General features: G+C 31.7%; 1 protein-coding gene across 2 annotated transcripts in view; it reads right to left on the reverse strand.

The window, feature by feature from the left end:
• LOC123720751 (irregular chiasm C-roughest protein-like) overlaps positions 1-17,266 on the reverse strand; it is a 78,187-nt gene that overhangs the window by 16,622 nt on the left and 44,299 nt on the right. For both annotated transcript variants that reach the window (XM_045677498.1, XM_045677499.1), the window contains exons 5-7: positions 13,000-13,151; positions 9,468-9,559; positions 7,954-8,062 (exon numbers count right to left, since the gene is read on the reverse strand). In XM_045677498.1, coding sequence (XP_045533454.1) covers positions 7,954-8,062; positions 9,468-9,559; positions 13,000-13,151 — 353 coding nt within the window. The remainder of the gene's footprint in view (positions 1-7,953; positions 8,063-9,467; positions 9,560-12,999; positions 13,152-17,266) is intronic.

A 17,266-nucleotide genomic window follows, 5' to 3' on the forward strand; every position in this document is an offset into this window, starting at 1 on the left:
TTTCATTCGATAAATGTATCAACCTGTAATGGGAACAAAAGTAGTTTAATAAATGAGAAACATTACAGAGGACCCCAAATAGCCACGTAAGTCAATAAAGCATATAGGACGGTCACACAACATTGACATACAAATGCCGGTCTCGATACCGGAGATCGTCCCTGCCCATAAAAAGTAATTGGGTAGACCGTAAAGGGTTTTTATTTTATGACCAACAAAAAATATATGATAAACAAACGACTTTTATAACGGAAATGACGATTACGCTCGTCTAGATGTGTGAAGAGTGTTTCAGTATTTCATTCTTTATTCTAAAAAGAGGTTTTATGTCACATAGTATACAGCCTACATATGTAGTATGAATTATGCTCGGTCAATGAATGCGGCTGATTTCGAATTTCGGCACAAACAAAAGCTGCCTTATTCCAAATTTGAAATTTTTAAAACTCGAGGTCAATGAAATGTATATCTGGGATATTCATTACCTTCAAAATTGTTCGGAAATATTGATTGGCAAAAAACCACTTGAACAATATAAAATTCACGTTATTATATTATAAACGTCAACTTTTGGGTTCTATTTTCATCTATGAATCACAGAGCACGTAGTATGTCCATAATACTGCCCCGCATTTCACTGAAAACTGAAATAATTTCAAGCACACTACTCGAAAATAGCTTCCATCTGTGATACCTTGAATGACAGATGCTTCCCATTAAATGAATCAATAATGAACTTCACTTTACTCTGGTGAACAGCATGACAGCTCCACCTCATACACGTGACACGTTCCGTGTCCGTTCAGCCAATCACAATCAAACAAAACGCTTCATCATTTTTCCTGTTGGCTAGATAATATTTGTTTGATAAGTATAAGAACAGTGTTGGCATAGTGGCTTCAGCGTGCGACTCTCATCCCTGAGATCGTAGATTCGATGCTTGGTTGTACTCCAATGGACTTTCTTTATGTGCACATAACATTTGCTCGAACGGTGAAGGAAAACATCGTGAAGAAACCGGCTTGTCTTAGACCCAAATAGTCGACGGCGTGCGTTAGACACAGGAGGCTGATCTATTACATTAACAATCATGAAACAGATACAAAAATCTGAGGCCTAGACCAAAAAAGGTTGTAGCGCCACTGATTTTAAGTATTACGGCGTAAGACTATACATGTTTCATGCAAATTTAGCGTTTCGTACCAAGAGACAGTACAACCAGACTTGTGGGTAAGTTTGATACACGTTTTGCAATAAGTACAGTCGCGACCAAAGCTAAAGAGAGCATTTACTTGTTCATTTCAAAACAATTGTACAAAGCGTTTCCAGGCTCGTTTATCCTGCGACCGGAATAGTAATTTCCTTTGCCGTACGAAGGACAATAATTTTTACTATTCTCTGTAATATACCTATTTTGTACTATTTATTTAGGTAATGTCACGTACGTGAGTATTTTAGGATATTTTCCGATTGTGTTTTATTTATGTATCTAACATATATTGAAGAAATGATTGCTATACATAATTATCTAAACTATTCACTCATCAAGATTAATTAAGTTTAGGTTGAAATTGTATATTTATTTCGTAATCCTACAGCTAACATAAATTATATGTAATAACAAACAGATACACCGAAAATATAGCCAGAGATGGAATACATAATACATTTAACTACAAAAAGGAAAAAAAGGAAAAAAAAACAAACAAAAATTATTCAATCCAAATAACTAAGTGGCTTTGTTGTTTGATAGTGTAAAAGTACGTGAAGGTGTCTATGTGGGGTAGGCTCATGATGCACGTGATTTTGCGCAATATATATTCTTAATTCTATTTATTTGTTTATATGCTCTAAAACAACGCGTATAAATAAAATATGACATCACAAATTTTACACATGCAAGGAAAAAATTAAAAAATAATAACAAAACTAATAAAGAGTACGGTACACAAAGTTATGGACTGTTGTATAATACTATATATCAATTTTTTCTCAATATTAGCAATTAAATTGTAAAAGCGAGATAGCCTGATGCATCTCAGATTTCAATGTCACCTAATCTCTAGGTTAATACAAATATTCAGTTAAAATTTTATTAGTCCTTATGCTATGTAAAAAAATTATTCCAATCTGATAAAACCATATTTCATTTGGACCTTCATATGTGAATTATGAGCCGTGATTCAAAAATTCAAAAACATTTAATATCCATCGTAAAAACGGAATTGAGTAATAAAGTAGGTTTTATTTGAACATGCTACCAGCATTAAGTGGTCAAAAACTTTATAAATATTGCCCGTTTGATATGTTAAAGCCATTTGAATAATGTAATTTTTTTATTACAATTAGAGTTAATTTCCTCGATGGATAAACTTAATATATCTCATAGAGATCGCTGTAATATTAAAACGTACACATATCAAGGCAGTTAATGATTGTCTATGAACGAACATGTCAGTTGATACATGGTGAAACAATGATTGTTACGGTTTATGAACAGAAAATATCACTCCTAACCTAATCTTGTCCTTAAAAAGTACGCAGAAATACGTTCACAATTGGGTGGCGGTTCTTACAACGAAATGCCTTCAGAATATGCTACTCATTCCTAATTTCAATTATGAAACATTCCCTCTAAAAACATTTTATTTTCGGCTTTAACCAGCCAGCATATAAAATCTTAACACAACCAAAGAGGCTTTATATCTACTACGCGATAGATTTGTATTTATTACTTTTAAAATATTAATGTCGACGGCTACCGGATGGTATAACCAATATAACCCGACCAACTTAAAAACATTTAGAATTAATGTTATCGTAAAAACTTGATGGACTATTTAATACGGCTATTTGTCGATCAAGCGGTGCGGCTTGCCATACTACAGACTACAAAAAATAGTAAAGAAATTGCTTGATTCTTTTTTCTTGATTGTATATATACATTGAACTTCAATATTTGTATTTTCATCATAAACGTATTGCTAGGATGGTCCCGTTTATTGGGGTTTTTAAAAAGATACAATTAAACTTTTAGTTAATAATAATAGCTTACAAAATATTAAAATGAAAGCCAACAAAAGTGTGTGGCAATGTCAATCGAAGGATCATATTTTAACTTTTTTTTAGCTTAATATAATCGTATCACCTCTTGGTGGGAAATGCTAACTAAACAGAAAGTACTAGAGTGTCAGGCAGATCGTGTACAAGATTAAAATATAACATTATCCATTATTACGCAAACTATGATTAAATTTAAGATGTATAATCTAAAATGCCTTTTCTCGCGTTATATCAGGCAACCAAAATCCCTCAAAGGATGGAATTTCCAAATATCCCTAGTCGATCCCAAAATATATAAACCACCTAAATTCCAAATTACTAACCGCTGTAGTTTATAAACTGGAGTCTACTCTGTGTTAATGAAAGATGCAAGTATTTTAAAGAGATTAACTCTTGATGCTTATATGACCTAAAAGTTTAATTTTAGTGTAATTACTTGGTATAAATTCAAGCTCAATAGTTTCAATACAAGTTCATAGACTGTGGGACCAAGCCGAAAACTTCATTAATACTCTATGAGTCCAGAATCGTAAATCAAAGGCTTATATCCAATTAGAGGTTCCGCTTGCGTTTGTATAACGAAACGATTTCGTTTAGCAACTTAGTTAAAATGCTATTTTCACCTAGCGCGTTATGCTATTTTAGCATTTATCACTGAAATGATGTAGTTCATGTAGCAATACCTTTCCTCGAATTTTAACGAAGTTTTTCGACTTTTGACTTGGTTTTATTTCATATATGCAAAATCTATGAAGTAAACTTCTTAAAGTATACAACTTGATTTAAATATATAACCGAGTTGACCTAGTCGCTTCAGCGTGCGATTCTCATCCCTGAGGTTGTAGGTTCGATCCCCAGCTATGCACCAATCGACTTTCCTATTATGTGTGTTAACATTCACTCGAACGGTGAAGGAAAATATCGTGAGGAAACCGGCTTACCATAGACCTCGATAGCGTGTATCAGGCACAGGAGGCTGATCATTAGACTGACAAACTATCGTGAAACGGATTCAGAAATCTGAGGCCCAGATCTAAAGAGGTTGTAGCGCCACTAAATTATATATTTTATTTTTTATACGACTTTGTAAGTAAGAACGATAGCAGAATGGTTTTGACACTTCAAACGCATAAATTTTCGTTCTATGTCGTACTTTAGTTCCAATTACTACCATGGAGCGCCACTGTAATACAAAAATTCAGTTTTCATTACGTTAACCACCATGTAGAGAATTGTCAGACTTAAAAGACTAGATTTATTTGTTGAGTTTTAACTAGTTGAATTTTTGATATATACCCGAATTTATTGTAGTTTTTCAACTTCCCAATAGCCAACAGCTTTGTTAGGCAAAAACATTTGTTAGAAAAGAGAAATTTTCGCTTCCCTTCGACTTCCCAACTAAATAAAGTAAGCGTTGTGTTCTGAATATCTGAAAATCGAAAAAGGTCCGAAAACACGCTGCGGGAATAAATAAACAGCAAAACAATGAATTTGCTTGTAGTTTTAATGAAATGTTTTAATAAATTAGTTTTATATAAGGCCACAATTTGGCTAAGGATGAGTTTATAAAATTTTAGAGAACTTGGGCATTTTTGGAGCTTTCGGAGATCAGAAAACTCCAAGCCTGAAGCGATGAAAGTGTTTTTGGTAGTATGTCATTATTTATTTTTCAGATAACTACAAGTGACGATCCGTCTTTCTTCCATATGGTACCAAAGAATTCTGAACTTCTTTTGACGTACAGCACGCAGAGGATCGGATAATTTGTTTCATGTTCCTCACGTCAACACTAACTATGCAAAAAAATCGTTTAAGCTATCGTGGAATATGGTTAAAATGAGTATCCATAGCGCAAAATCACCTGCATCATGGTGATTGTAATTTTAGAAACCTTGTCGTTTTAATTATTTGTTGTTATTTTTTTCTTTATTCCTACATATTTACAATGTATATTGGCGACCATGCGACTTCTTGAATACAAACAGTCTACTCGTGAGTTGTGTACTGCGAAATTACGTGCTACTCGGTTGTGAGGAAGTTGCTTGGATCTGGTTAGCGCTGGGCCTTATCAAATTCTTATGTCATATTCACACAACTTTCTATTATATAACATATTGTTATAAGTATCATTATCGTCGTTTTAACATGTCTGATGAGAATAATTCATTCATAAAAGTAAAAAAGCTTTATGTAGATCAACATGGTTTTAGGTACATGGCATTTGTTAAATACTTCCCATAAGAAAATTACAATAGCGACGCAGATTGTTTCATATGTATTACTGTGAGTTCCTATTTGCAATGCCTTCCTTTCTTTGAGTATTCACCAAATTCGTTCTATGAGACAATTCAACTGTTTCCAACAATTTGATAGGGCTATTTAGTAGTTTCTTGACTTCGTTTACTTTGGCCGTAAGCCGAACTTGGCGTATCTAATTGTTTTGTTTACGTACAAATAGGTCTGAACTTAATTTACAGATTTGCTTTTGATCAAAAAGGAAAGCTTTTGTTTGATAATTTACAATAAGATTAAATTATTCGGTATAATCTGGGTTTAATTATCAATACTGATAATATTTTTAAAGATTTTGAATCATAAAATTGTTATTGCTACGAGAATTTCTGGCTTTTAGGCTCTAATTATCGACTCTAAAACTTTCTTTGAAAGAACTATCTGGATGGCGGACCGTCGATATTTCTATATTAAAAATTACTTCGTCTAGAAAATAAAATGATTATGGCTCTAGACTCGGCTACCTTCGTCTGTTTTTTTTGTTATGATGTTCTTTATCAGCCTTCTACGTCTAACACATCGCGGATTAGGCACAAGACGCTCCGATTTCCTTGCGATGTTTTCCTTCACCGTACAGACAAGTGAATTGTGCATAACAAAATTCCATTAGTGCACATAAAATATTGGCGCTACAACCTTTTACCGTTTAGGTCTTAGATTCTTGTATATGCTTCGTTATAATTCGTATTTTCTAGGCAAGTAGCAAGATCAGCCTTCGGTACCTGACACACGCCATCGACATTTTGTGTTAAGGTCATTCCCGTTTCTCACGATATTTTTCTTTACCATAACGAGCGAGTGTTAAATGCACACACAGACAGAAAGTCAATTGCAGAGCTGGGAACTGAACCTGCGACCTCGGCGATGAGTTACACCCTAAAACCATTACGTCAAAAACACTCTTATTTATTAAGATAGACGTAACTTGTATAAAGTAACTTAATCACTAGACACGACACGTCTGTCTAGACATAAACTGAGTGAAGTATCTTTTCGAATTCGTGTATAAATGAAGATTTAATTTCAACTCCCATTTAAACATTTTCAAGAAACAAAGCGCATATTTAGGTTACGCATTAAAAGCGGCGTCACCGTAACCGACTCCAATTTTATAGAGAAATGCTGAGCTCTGCTGTCCTACTTTAGTATTCCCAGCTTCTCGCAACCGCTTGTTTTTGTAAGCCCTGGAAGGCCCAATTCACGAACTTTTTGATGCATTAATATTAATACAATCGCAATGATTTATATACCTATTTGAACGCGTGCTTTCAACCCCAATGTCTCGGCTTGAATGAACCCATGTTGTACTGTTTAGTAAAGATTGATTTGACCTCAACATTATGTGAACGAACACTGGCTAGTACACATAATAAAAAATCATATTTTATTTTATAAAAATTAAAATTTCGTTTGTTAGAAGCCTTTCCGATTGTGATTAAATTAAATTATTAGATTTTACATAGTTTTGAGATATTATGAGTGGTATAAAAAAGATCTTATCTTGCATGCAATTTTAGCCCCAAGTCAGTACCAAAAACTGCACCCACTTGTTTTTTTTTAATATTAATGAAATAATTCGCTGGAGTTATTCAGTAACGTATATATATATGAACTTTAGGAAATATAATAATATTTAATTTTGTTGATTTTTTAAAGAAAATTAAAAATTACGTTTATTACGGTTGAGTGTAGGGACAAAACGACAAACACGGATGGTGAGTTATAAATTTGTTCGTTGCGTTATATGAAATTTTGGACTTTTGTTATAACTTTGGGAATGTATTCTTTAATTATTATTTAGGGTTTAATTTTATTTTGTTATGAAGCAATTTGAATTTTGTTTTTAATTTATTTTATTATTATTTATTACTTAAGATGTCATGTGGAACATGATGTAATGGTTCAGGTCCTTACCAGTGTAAAATAAAAAAACTTGGCAATTAAAAAGAGTGGCGGAGAGTTTATTGCCAGTTCTTCTCTTCCATTCTACGCCCTTGATTTGAGAACTAGCAGTAATTGTAAAATTAGAAGCATTTAATGTATATTTCTTTTTTTGACGTTCATAAGTTTAACTATATGAATAAATGATGTTTGACTTTGGTATAAAAATAGGTAGGACAAATCAAAATCTTCCTGGCGCCCACCTTCATTTATTTAAGTTAATTATAAGATTTAGTTTATTTACTATTTTAGTTACTGTGTTGTGCTAGATAGCTTAATTGTGGTTCCTTTTATAAATGCTATATGTATATATATATATATATAGTTTTATTTATAAGATTAACCCGAAAAACGTTATAAATTTGTGTATACCACTAATTCCCGCGTTTTAACTCATGTTTGATTCATTTCAAATTAAATGATTAATCTTAATTTATATATGGAGTTCTAGTTATGGTAACAGCTTAATTTAGCTAAAACGTGGTTGTTTCTGAATGATTCATTTCATATAAAATCATGCATAAAATCTGTTTGTGATTTGCTCATCCTTTTTAGGAATTAATTTGTTCAATGTTAATTCAATTGTTTTGTGAATAAAGGCAATTGCAATAAATTTACAAGTGTGTTTTGCGCTCCTTGCATGGTGATTTCACTCACCTCAATCAGAATATTTGCTGCTCTGTATGCTCTATCGGCCGTGTTTTGCGCCTGACATGTGAACGATTGGTTATGGTGCTCCTCTTTTGGTAACAGTTTTATCACCGACCTGTTAATCATAAAAAATATATTATCATGTTCTATGTTGCCACTCGCTGACTACGACTGTTGATACTGCCAACCATGGACACTATAAATTCCAGAGGGCTCGCGAGTGTGTTGCCGGCCCTTTAAGAATTGGAACGCTTCTTTTTTTGAAGGACCCTATATAGGTTTCTATTAAAGTTATATTATAAACAAATTCCGATAAAAGTCTCTTTTCATTTTACCGTTTTGCTTATATACATCTCACAACCTAACCTTTCCAACTAGATACATTAGATAATTAAGAACATTAAGACTGTCTGGGATACACATATCCTTGAGGTATAGCATACTATAATTAATACTGTTTTTAGATTCATGTGGAACAAAAAAATTAACGATTAAAAGCGAACTCCTTATTGCTTTTCTCCATGTCCTTTCTACACTTGATTTGAGAACTAGCTAATTGTATTTTACTGACAGTCATAAATGGAACCTGACGTTACGTTTATGAATAAATTGTATTTTGATTTTTTTATAACTCTTTCGTTCGTGTCTGGCATTAATTAAGTTAAAAAGCTCTAATCTAAGTAATGAAACCCCATTTTATTGTTAGACTTTTCGAAAACTATAATTGTGGGTGTACAACCTGTAATTAACAGTGATGCCTATGTAGATCAGTAGACACACTATAATTTCAAGTGAACAAACAAACGTAGATTTCTTGGAATAAAATAAAGTGAGACTTATTTGGGTCATAAATAATTAGAACTTTTAACGTCCGTGTTCTGATTGATGTTTCAAAAATAAATATATTCTTTATTTGCCTTGAAAGTTGTATGAATTATTTTTTTATTTATAATCATTACATAATATAAATAAAACAATCTATTAGGAATGCAAATAAATATTATTAAAAACAATTCGGTTAAGAAATTTTTTTAAACGGATTGAAGCTATGTATAAACTATAATTATTTACTTAAATTTAAATACAATACAATACTATGAACAATTCTGTTATTTATTATGTCATATATTGTCACATGTCAAAATCTCAAAACTAAACTAAATTAATCCGTGGAGTATTCTAGAAAGTCAATCAAACTAAAATCTAGTTTCAAGAACTGTCAAATAATATTGTCTATATGAAGTTTATATTTTGACAGCGCGCAAGACGAGGACCTTAGAACTCCCACATTATAGACTGGAGTTTTTTTAGTATCAAAATCCATGTCAATATAATACGTAAATACTAGACATACGTTAGATAGGTTATAAAATGCAGTCAGTATTAGTATTTGACATAAAAATATGCCTCCAACTACAACATTTGAAATTCTTAACAGCTGTATAATATTTCAAAGATGAAGCTCAATTAACAGAAATGCCTGACACTGATATAGGTAGGGTTCTCAACGATCTACTCACCTGGCAGTAAATCTCTGTCCATCAGGCAACGGTTCTACGGTGTAAGTGACACCCTGCGTCAAAACGCCGGCATTGCTGTCCACCCAAGTTATCTGAAAGGAAATATTAATGATTGCTTTGGGATTGCAGAATTCGCCATGACAAGCTTCTATAAATGACAAATGGTGTTAAGTGCTTTAAGGATTTCATATTTTTTTATTCGTCACATACATTTTAATATACGTCAATTCCAGAACACTGGCAAGCGTTGCAAACCAATGTACGCTATTTCTTGATTCTAAGTTAGTAGTTGGAAATATAAATTTAAAAAAAAGAAAATATAGAAAATCTTTATAGAGTCAAAACAGTTTACGACGACATCGTTTAGAACAACACACCGGTTTAATTGACCAAACTCAAAGGTCCCGGCGGGTTAAAGTATAACGTACTTAATAACAACGTCATCGGCGGTTACGACCAAGTATGAGGAGTCCCTTCGATGTCGTGATAATAGATTTTGACTGTAAATATAAATATGTGCGTGTAAATACAATTAAAATTACCCTGAACGGCTAGATCGATTTTGATGTTATTTTTTTGTGTATACAACTGGATTCCAGAGTGGTTTATATTTTCACAATTTGGTTTTTTGTATACATAAAGGACAACTTTTATGCATAACATAGGGAACACGGGCAAGAGGCTCATCTGATATTAAATTATACTGCATGGACACTCACATTGCCGGAAGACTCTTTTCTGGAAGGACCCTAAGTCAAATTGGTTCGGAAGTATGCCATTTAAGCGGGCGTGATTTTTATGCAATTAATACGTAGTAATACTTAAAGAATATAACCTTAAATCGACGATATTAACATACGCAATTGGCTAGTTAAAAGTTTCGAAGTTATCTAGTTAAAATTATGGAGCTTGAAAAGCTCAACTAAAAAACCTATGTTTCCTTTATTTTACGTCTTTTCGAGACCTTGTATGTATATAAGAATACAAGAACGCCGCCAGTTGCCCTCATTTAATTATGTCAATTGTATTGTATTTCTGCAACGAAGTGTTAATAAACAAATATACTATATTAAAAGAATAACTGTTGTATTGAAAAAGGGTCAGTATTAATTTCATATCTCTTAGCATTGTTATTCCCTTTTGGCACAATATTAATTCTCACAAATGAGTTCAGTTTTGTCAAGTTGTCCTATGGGTAATTTTATCTTTGGTCACAAACAATTAAGTTCATGTTAGTATGTCAATGTTAGTCGGTATAGCAACTATTTGAGTATGAAAATATATTATAAAGTCTGTGGCTTTTTATGTAATAAAATAATGATTATTGTTGAAGAGGTCGCGATCAGACGATGCTCAGACACGTAATTTGATTATATTTATATACATTTATGTAACAGGAACAAACGGGCAAATAGTTCATCTGATGTTAATTAATAGGACACTCACATTGTTAAAGGCTCGCAAGTGCAACTGTTGAATTAACGTTCAAATTAGACTGGCTTAACTTTTGTATAATTTTAAAATTATTTAAATTAGGCAAAAATCGATATTTCAAGAACTTAAAATTAAGTTCCTAATTTCAAGCATGCATGATCAGCATATTTTGTTGTTTTATCAGCTTGATTCCAAAATCGCTGCTAATATTTAAAGATGAGGTTTCAATGAATATTGATGAGTTTGATCTTGATTTTGCCTAAGTTATTATAATACCGGGCGATGCAGCTAAATATAGGAATATATAGGCATGCTGTTTAAATAGGACAAGAGGAAAAGGGCAACAACTTAACTGATTTTTAATGATGGACACACTCGAAAGACCGTGAATTCCCCTCTTAATCCCGAAGTCATATACTGCACTACTTTGATAATATGGGTATGATCACATAGAGGAATTTCAATAAATGACTCTATACGAAAGAATATAGTCCCTATCGTCAATTAAGTTTGTACACAAAGCGTCATTACGCCAAGAAATTTGTATCTTAGTAATTTACGCTTTTTTCATGAAAATTGTATAGATTGTATACATATATTATAAAACGTAAAATTTTCACGAGATAAATTTATGTTATTGTAATGCAATGGAGTTTATGTAACTAATTAACATGCATTTTGAAATTACCGACTTCTAAATTCACTAAAAAAAGGATTAAACATTTATTTGTATTCGTAAATTTTTTTCAGTACATCATTACGAATAATATCTCATCTCGCTCCTCCAGAATTGTCCACAGACAGCATACACAAAAACTTGATAACCTCTAAGAAGAACGAGAGGGTGAGTTTATAATTTTCATTTGTTCATCACACGCAAATAGTTTTGGTTAAACACACATTTTATTTAAATTCCAGCTTAGTTCAGGGTTCTAGAAATGTTTAACCATTTAATATTATGTTTATCAAAATATCAGCGCAAATTAAATTTTTTGAATATTAAAAGCATATTTCAATTTTGAAATATAAGCAAAATTATTCCGAAACAGAACAGTTATTTGCATGTCATTTTGAACGCGCTTAAAATTCAGAAACTTTAATTAGTTGTAAATGACAACACTGGATGAATTTGTATTTTTCTAACTTTCTAATGCAAATGATCAGTAATTTAACATACAATTTCAAATACACACCATTATTTTAATAAAAACTGTTTAGTTCCGACTTATAAAAGTTATAATTAAGGGTTTGTATGTCCGATTGGGGTAAGAAATACGAATTGTATTTTTGAAAAATATACTAACAAACACAAATTACCAAATAAACATATAAAAGTGCCTTAACATACGCTTAGATTTTTTAGAAACAACATATAATCATTTGCTGATCTTTTAATTCAATAAGTGTTGAAGTAAGGGCGTGGGCCCCACGTTGGATCAATTTGATTGTTAAGTTCTATTGTAAAATTTACTAAAATTATTTGGAATTTTAATTCTAATTCAGTTTTTAAATATATGTTTTGAAAATTTACTTACCTTGTTTTGTTATCAATACATATTTTTCCTAAAACCTACCTAATTTTTTAAGTGAACATTTAGATTTTTAATATTAACATAAGAATTATAGTGGGGCATAGTAGATACAAGTTTGGAAATCAGTGAAATAAATAGTCACTAAGAAAATACTTTTTAAACGGATTGGAGCTATATATTATTATTAGAAGGTCACAGTGACCACGCACGCTGTAAAGCACGCGAAACGTCGGAAAAATTTAAAATTAGGTAAACAATTATAAGTTCATAATAATTACACATAGCTTCAATCCGTTTAAAAAGTGTTTTCTTAATGTGTAAAAGCTATGTTGAGACAATACTATAAATAGTCATTATAATTTGAAAATACTTATAACTTTTCACCTCTAGCAATTTCTTGAAAATTTGTTGGACATATTCACATTAATGATATTGTAGGACGAGTGAAATAATCCATTTTCAATCGAACGTCCATAATTTGTGTGTTCACACAATCAGCTTTATAACTTCATCGAAAAACCATCTTTATTCTATAAGCCACAAGTTCTATTATCTATTATATTTACCTCAGCTGGAGGTTTCCCACCCACGGATATGCACTCCAATATGATCAGTTTGTCTTCGGTTGTAGAGTGGAAATTTCCTTGAAGTATTTTGGGTGGTTCCGGCGGCACTATTACGGTTAGGCGGGCGTAACGCGACCTAATTGCTGGCTCACCTGCACAAAGAGTTTTTATTTGAGTTTAGTATGGAATGATACCTCGTTACTTGTATCATTTATATACATCATCGAAGGCTATATTTTTGAGGATCAAACATAATTTTCCTTAAAAAAAATTGATGTTTTGTTGATGTCAATGATTATATCGTCGACGAGAGAGACAATATTATATCGTTAACGAATATTTTTTCTTTTGTCTGACATTTTTATTTTGACATTTGACAGTTGGCATTGATAGTTGCTTTTTGTGTTCTTTAAATCTTAGTTAAATACTACTTATACACAAGCACGTGAATATATTTCCTGTACATAACATATCGACCATCAGTTTGATAAATATGTATTCCTTACAGGTAAGAGTATTTTAGATCAGTTATCTAAGAAACATTAAATCGCAATTAAAGTAGGAACTAAAGAGATAAACATTTAACCCAAACGAATAAATCGTGGAAAGTCTGCATATACGGAAGTTTACAATTGGAAGGCGCAAACCTCAAAGCGAGCGGACCACGCAGATCACTCTTTAATGGTACCAAAAGACAATGAGATACTCTTCGCATAGTTTCTATAACAAACTATAAACTTTACAAGTTAAATAGTGCAAAGTTGCACAATTTTCCCGCAAGCCAGTTTGTCCATTGTAGTTTCGCTTGATAAAAACTTCCATTAGTTTTATGTAAATCTTTTATCTTTATTTTGTACCCCTTTGAGGATTGGCTGGTAATCTTCTTTTCATTTATCTAGCAAATTGCTAAACAAACAAGTGACATTTTTGTGTATTTTATGCTGGTTAAGGCTAAATTGCTAATTGGCGAATGCAAAACAGTATGTGTATTATATATTATAATATAGTGGGTTGAAGTAATAAAAGCTTTATCTCCTGAACAACGTCTCCAATACTAAAACATATAAATGTGTAAAATCATAAATACATATACAATAACATAATTTTTAATATTCCATACAATACAATCCTCGTTAACCAAGCCTGTGCATCAATGGAGGTTTCTTTATATGTAACAATTTTTTCATACAGATCCATGTTTAAGCCGTACATAAATCTAAACACTTGCTTGCGTATTAATAATAATCATGTTATTATAAAACAAAGTCAGGTTAGTTCTAACACTTACAAATCGAGAACGAGAACGATCAAATGTTCATCTTGTCAATACGTTAAGCTCTTCCATCAAAGTAATGAATGTGCTTCAATAAAGGTTTGGAATAGACATGATATATCCACAATTCGATTAGCGTATTTAACAATTTGAAAAAGGTAGAATAATATTACTAATTAAAAGGATTAGGAAAATCAAGTCACACTGTAACGTTATTGAATTATTTTGTATTAATTGTATTATTTTAATAAAACCATACATTAAGTTCAACTAATATGTTACACGACGTTTATTGAGTGTTATACATACCCGTGCGAACCCGTACGTTCGCCGGGTATGTATAAAATATTTGTAGATATTAACGACCAGATAGTAGCGCCACTAGTCAATTCGCATATAAGCTTTCAAAGTGATTTAATTAGCTTCTGGTAATTAATGTGAAGGATACATTGAATAATTGCGGTTTATCAATTTAATTGAGTTGGTATATCATCAGTTGGAATACGGCCAGTTCTAAAGGAAATGCTTTTATCGATAGGGGCAAAGACGCAGTCTTTGATGTAAAGAAAATTGGTGAAACACTTTCATTTATTAATCTCTTATTAAATATTTGTATTAACACAGAATACTAAGGAAATATATTATATGAACCAAGGAACTATTACTAATTGATTTATGGTAACGCACGTGATATAATGACGAATAATATAATGATAACCATATTATCAGCCTTTTTAAAGTCCTCAACACTTCAGATAATTCTGTGTGATTTCTGCAATAGTACTGCAGTATCATTTCTATTACATAAGCTTCAGAATTACTGGAAGAGCTATTCGTGTAATACTCGAGTGTTTAAGCAATTTCACCATATTAATTATAATAATTAATTAACGATACTTAACACCAAATCGTAGTACGAGTATAAATCTATAGTTTGCTTGTCAAATTAACTTAATTAGTCTTTATCTATAAATAGTCTTTACATGAATTTATGTCAAAACAATCTATATATTACCTATTTAATAATAGCCATGATAATTAACTACACAAGATCATATAATAAAGTATTTACTACAACACTTTATACTAACATCAAATATTTATTTTTACTCATAACTTTTATACGAAATTGTACACTTGAAATAATTGTATTATTTGTATTCATGTCTATGATAATAAAAGCCTTTTATTAAACTTTATCTAATTTAACTTTATTTAACCAATCTGTAAAGTTGCATAAAATAGATCATTTTTCGAAAAATAAGGTCATACGGAAGATTCACTTCTTATGTGTGTACACTAGTACACGCACGCATTTTTTTATGTAACAGGGGATAAACGGAGGCTGATTTTAAGTGATACTACCGCCAAAAGGATCGCAAGTGAGTTGCCGGCCTTTTACGAACTGGTACGCTCTTTTTAGAACAACCCCGATGGTTGATGTTTGTCATAAACGTTGTTATTCGAAAGTTACGAAATCGACTATGTTAATATTAGTTTCGATTATAAAGCAATTTCGTTACGTGAATAGCACTATGAGCCGTGTCCGGAACATCCAATTAGTCTCATTTCAGACCTCTTAGCTTATTATTCTGATAGTTCAGTGAAACATACTTTTTATTTATTCACTTACAATACAGAAATAGATTGTGTTATTTACTGATTAGCTACATTTAAAGGAGTAAAAACGAAAGCTACCGAAAAAGTCTCCGCATTTAGAATCAAAATACGTCAGCAGCGGCTAAAAATATTCTGATTAATTACGAGTATAACTTTTTAGTAAAAATTTGATTTCAGTTTCTTAACTCTTACCTACCATACATTTAAAAATATCAGGTTCAACTTGTGAATAAAGCTTTAGTACGCGTATTAAATATAGATGATTCTCAATTCTACATTATGATACTATAGGTTATACAGCTCAATTCTAAAAACTCCAACGCTTTTATAATTACTAAGAAATATTCATTTCTGTCTATAGGTACAAGAATTTGCATTGTGAATATTTCTTAGTAATAATAAAAGCCTTGGAGTTTTTAGAATTGAACTGTATAACTTTTAGTATCATAATGTAGAATTTTGTTTTTTTTTAATATAGAACACCGAACAACCGACTCGCGAGTGAGGTGCGGGCTTTTAAGAATTGGTACGCACGTTTCTTGAAGGACGCTAGGTCGAATTGGTTCGGAAATACTTCAGTAGGTATCTAGTTGTTTCCACATAGCGATGGTGCAAGGCAAAAACTGCCTTAATAAACGCTCAGTTATCGAACGACGAATGTCGTGGTGTTATGGGTGGAATTTTGTATTCTGCCTCGACGTCCGATGATGAAGCTCTGTAGCCGGTATTAATCCGAACTCCTCTGAACACTCTCCGAGGTAAATGAGAGAAAGATATTACATTACAAATTCACAGATTTCTACTCATTAAAACAAGTCTTCGCAACATTAGAATAAACGTAAACATTTTATATTAATTCCTATAATTTAATACGACTTGGGTTAAATCCTTTTAAGATAAGGCTCAAACGAAAAGGAGCAGTCGATTATCTCAATACAGAGTTAAATGTAAATCTTAGAACAAAGCCGAATGGGCCATGAGGCAGCTTCGTTGATAAATAGGGTTGTCAACTGCTTCGAGAGCCCGAGATAATTGGAAAATGCAATTGTGAGAACACTTTAATAAAACACACAACAGAGTTTGTGGTAAATAGTAGAATTTTGTTCGTGTAAAATATTTTTTTATTTGACATCATAAAGAGTCTGTTAAAAGTTATGAAAATGTTTATTTCGTTTTATTTTATTTATCTATAGTAGTAATCTTACAGCTAACATACACATTATAAAACAAAACACTTAGTCAATACAGAAAGCCAAAACAGATTACATAGCAATATATATGTTACAGAAAACAAGTAAGTACATTTACTTATAAAACAAAATATTTGCTTTATTTAATTTATTATGATATTTTCTATCAAATTAGTTTTACTTT

This window comes from Pieris brassicae, chromosome 2 (genome assembly GCF_905147105.1).
Source record: "Pieris brassicae chromosome 2, ilPieBrab1.1, whole genome shotgun sequence".
Lineage (NCBI taxonomy): Eukaryota > Metazoa > Arthropoda > Insecta > Lepidoptera > Pieridae > Pieris > Pieris brassicae.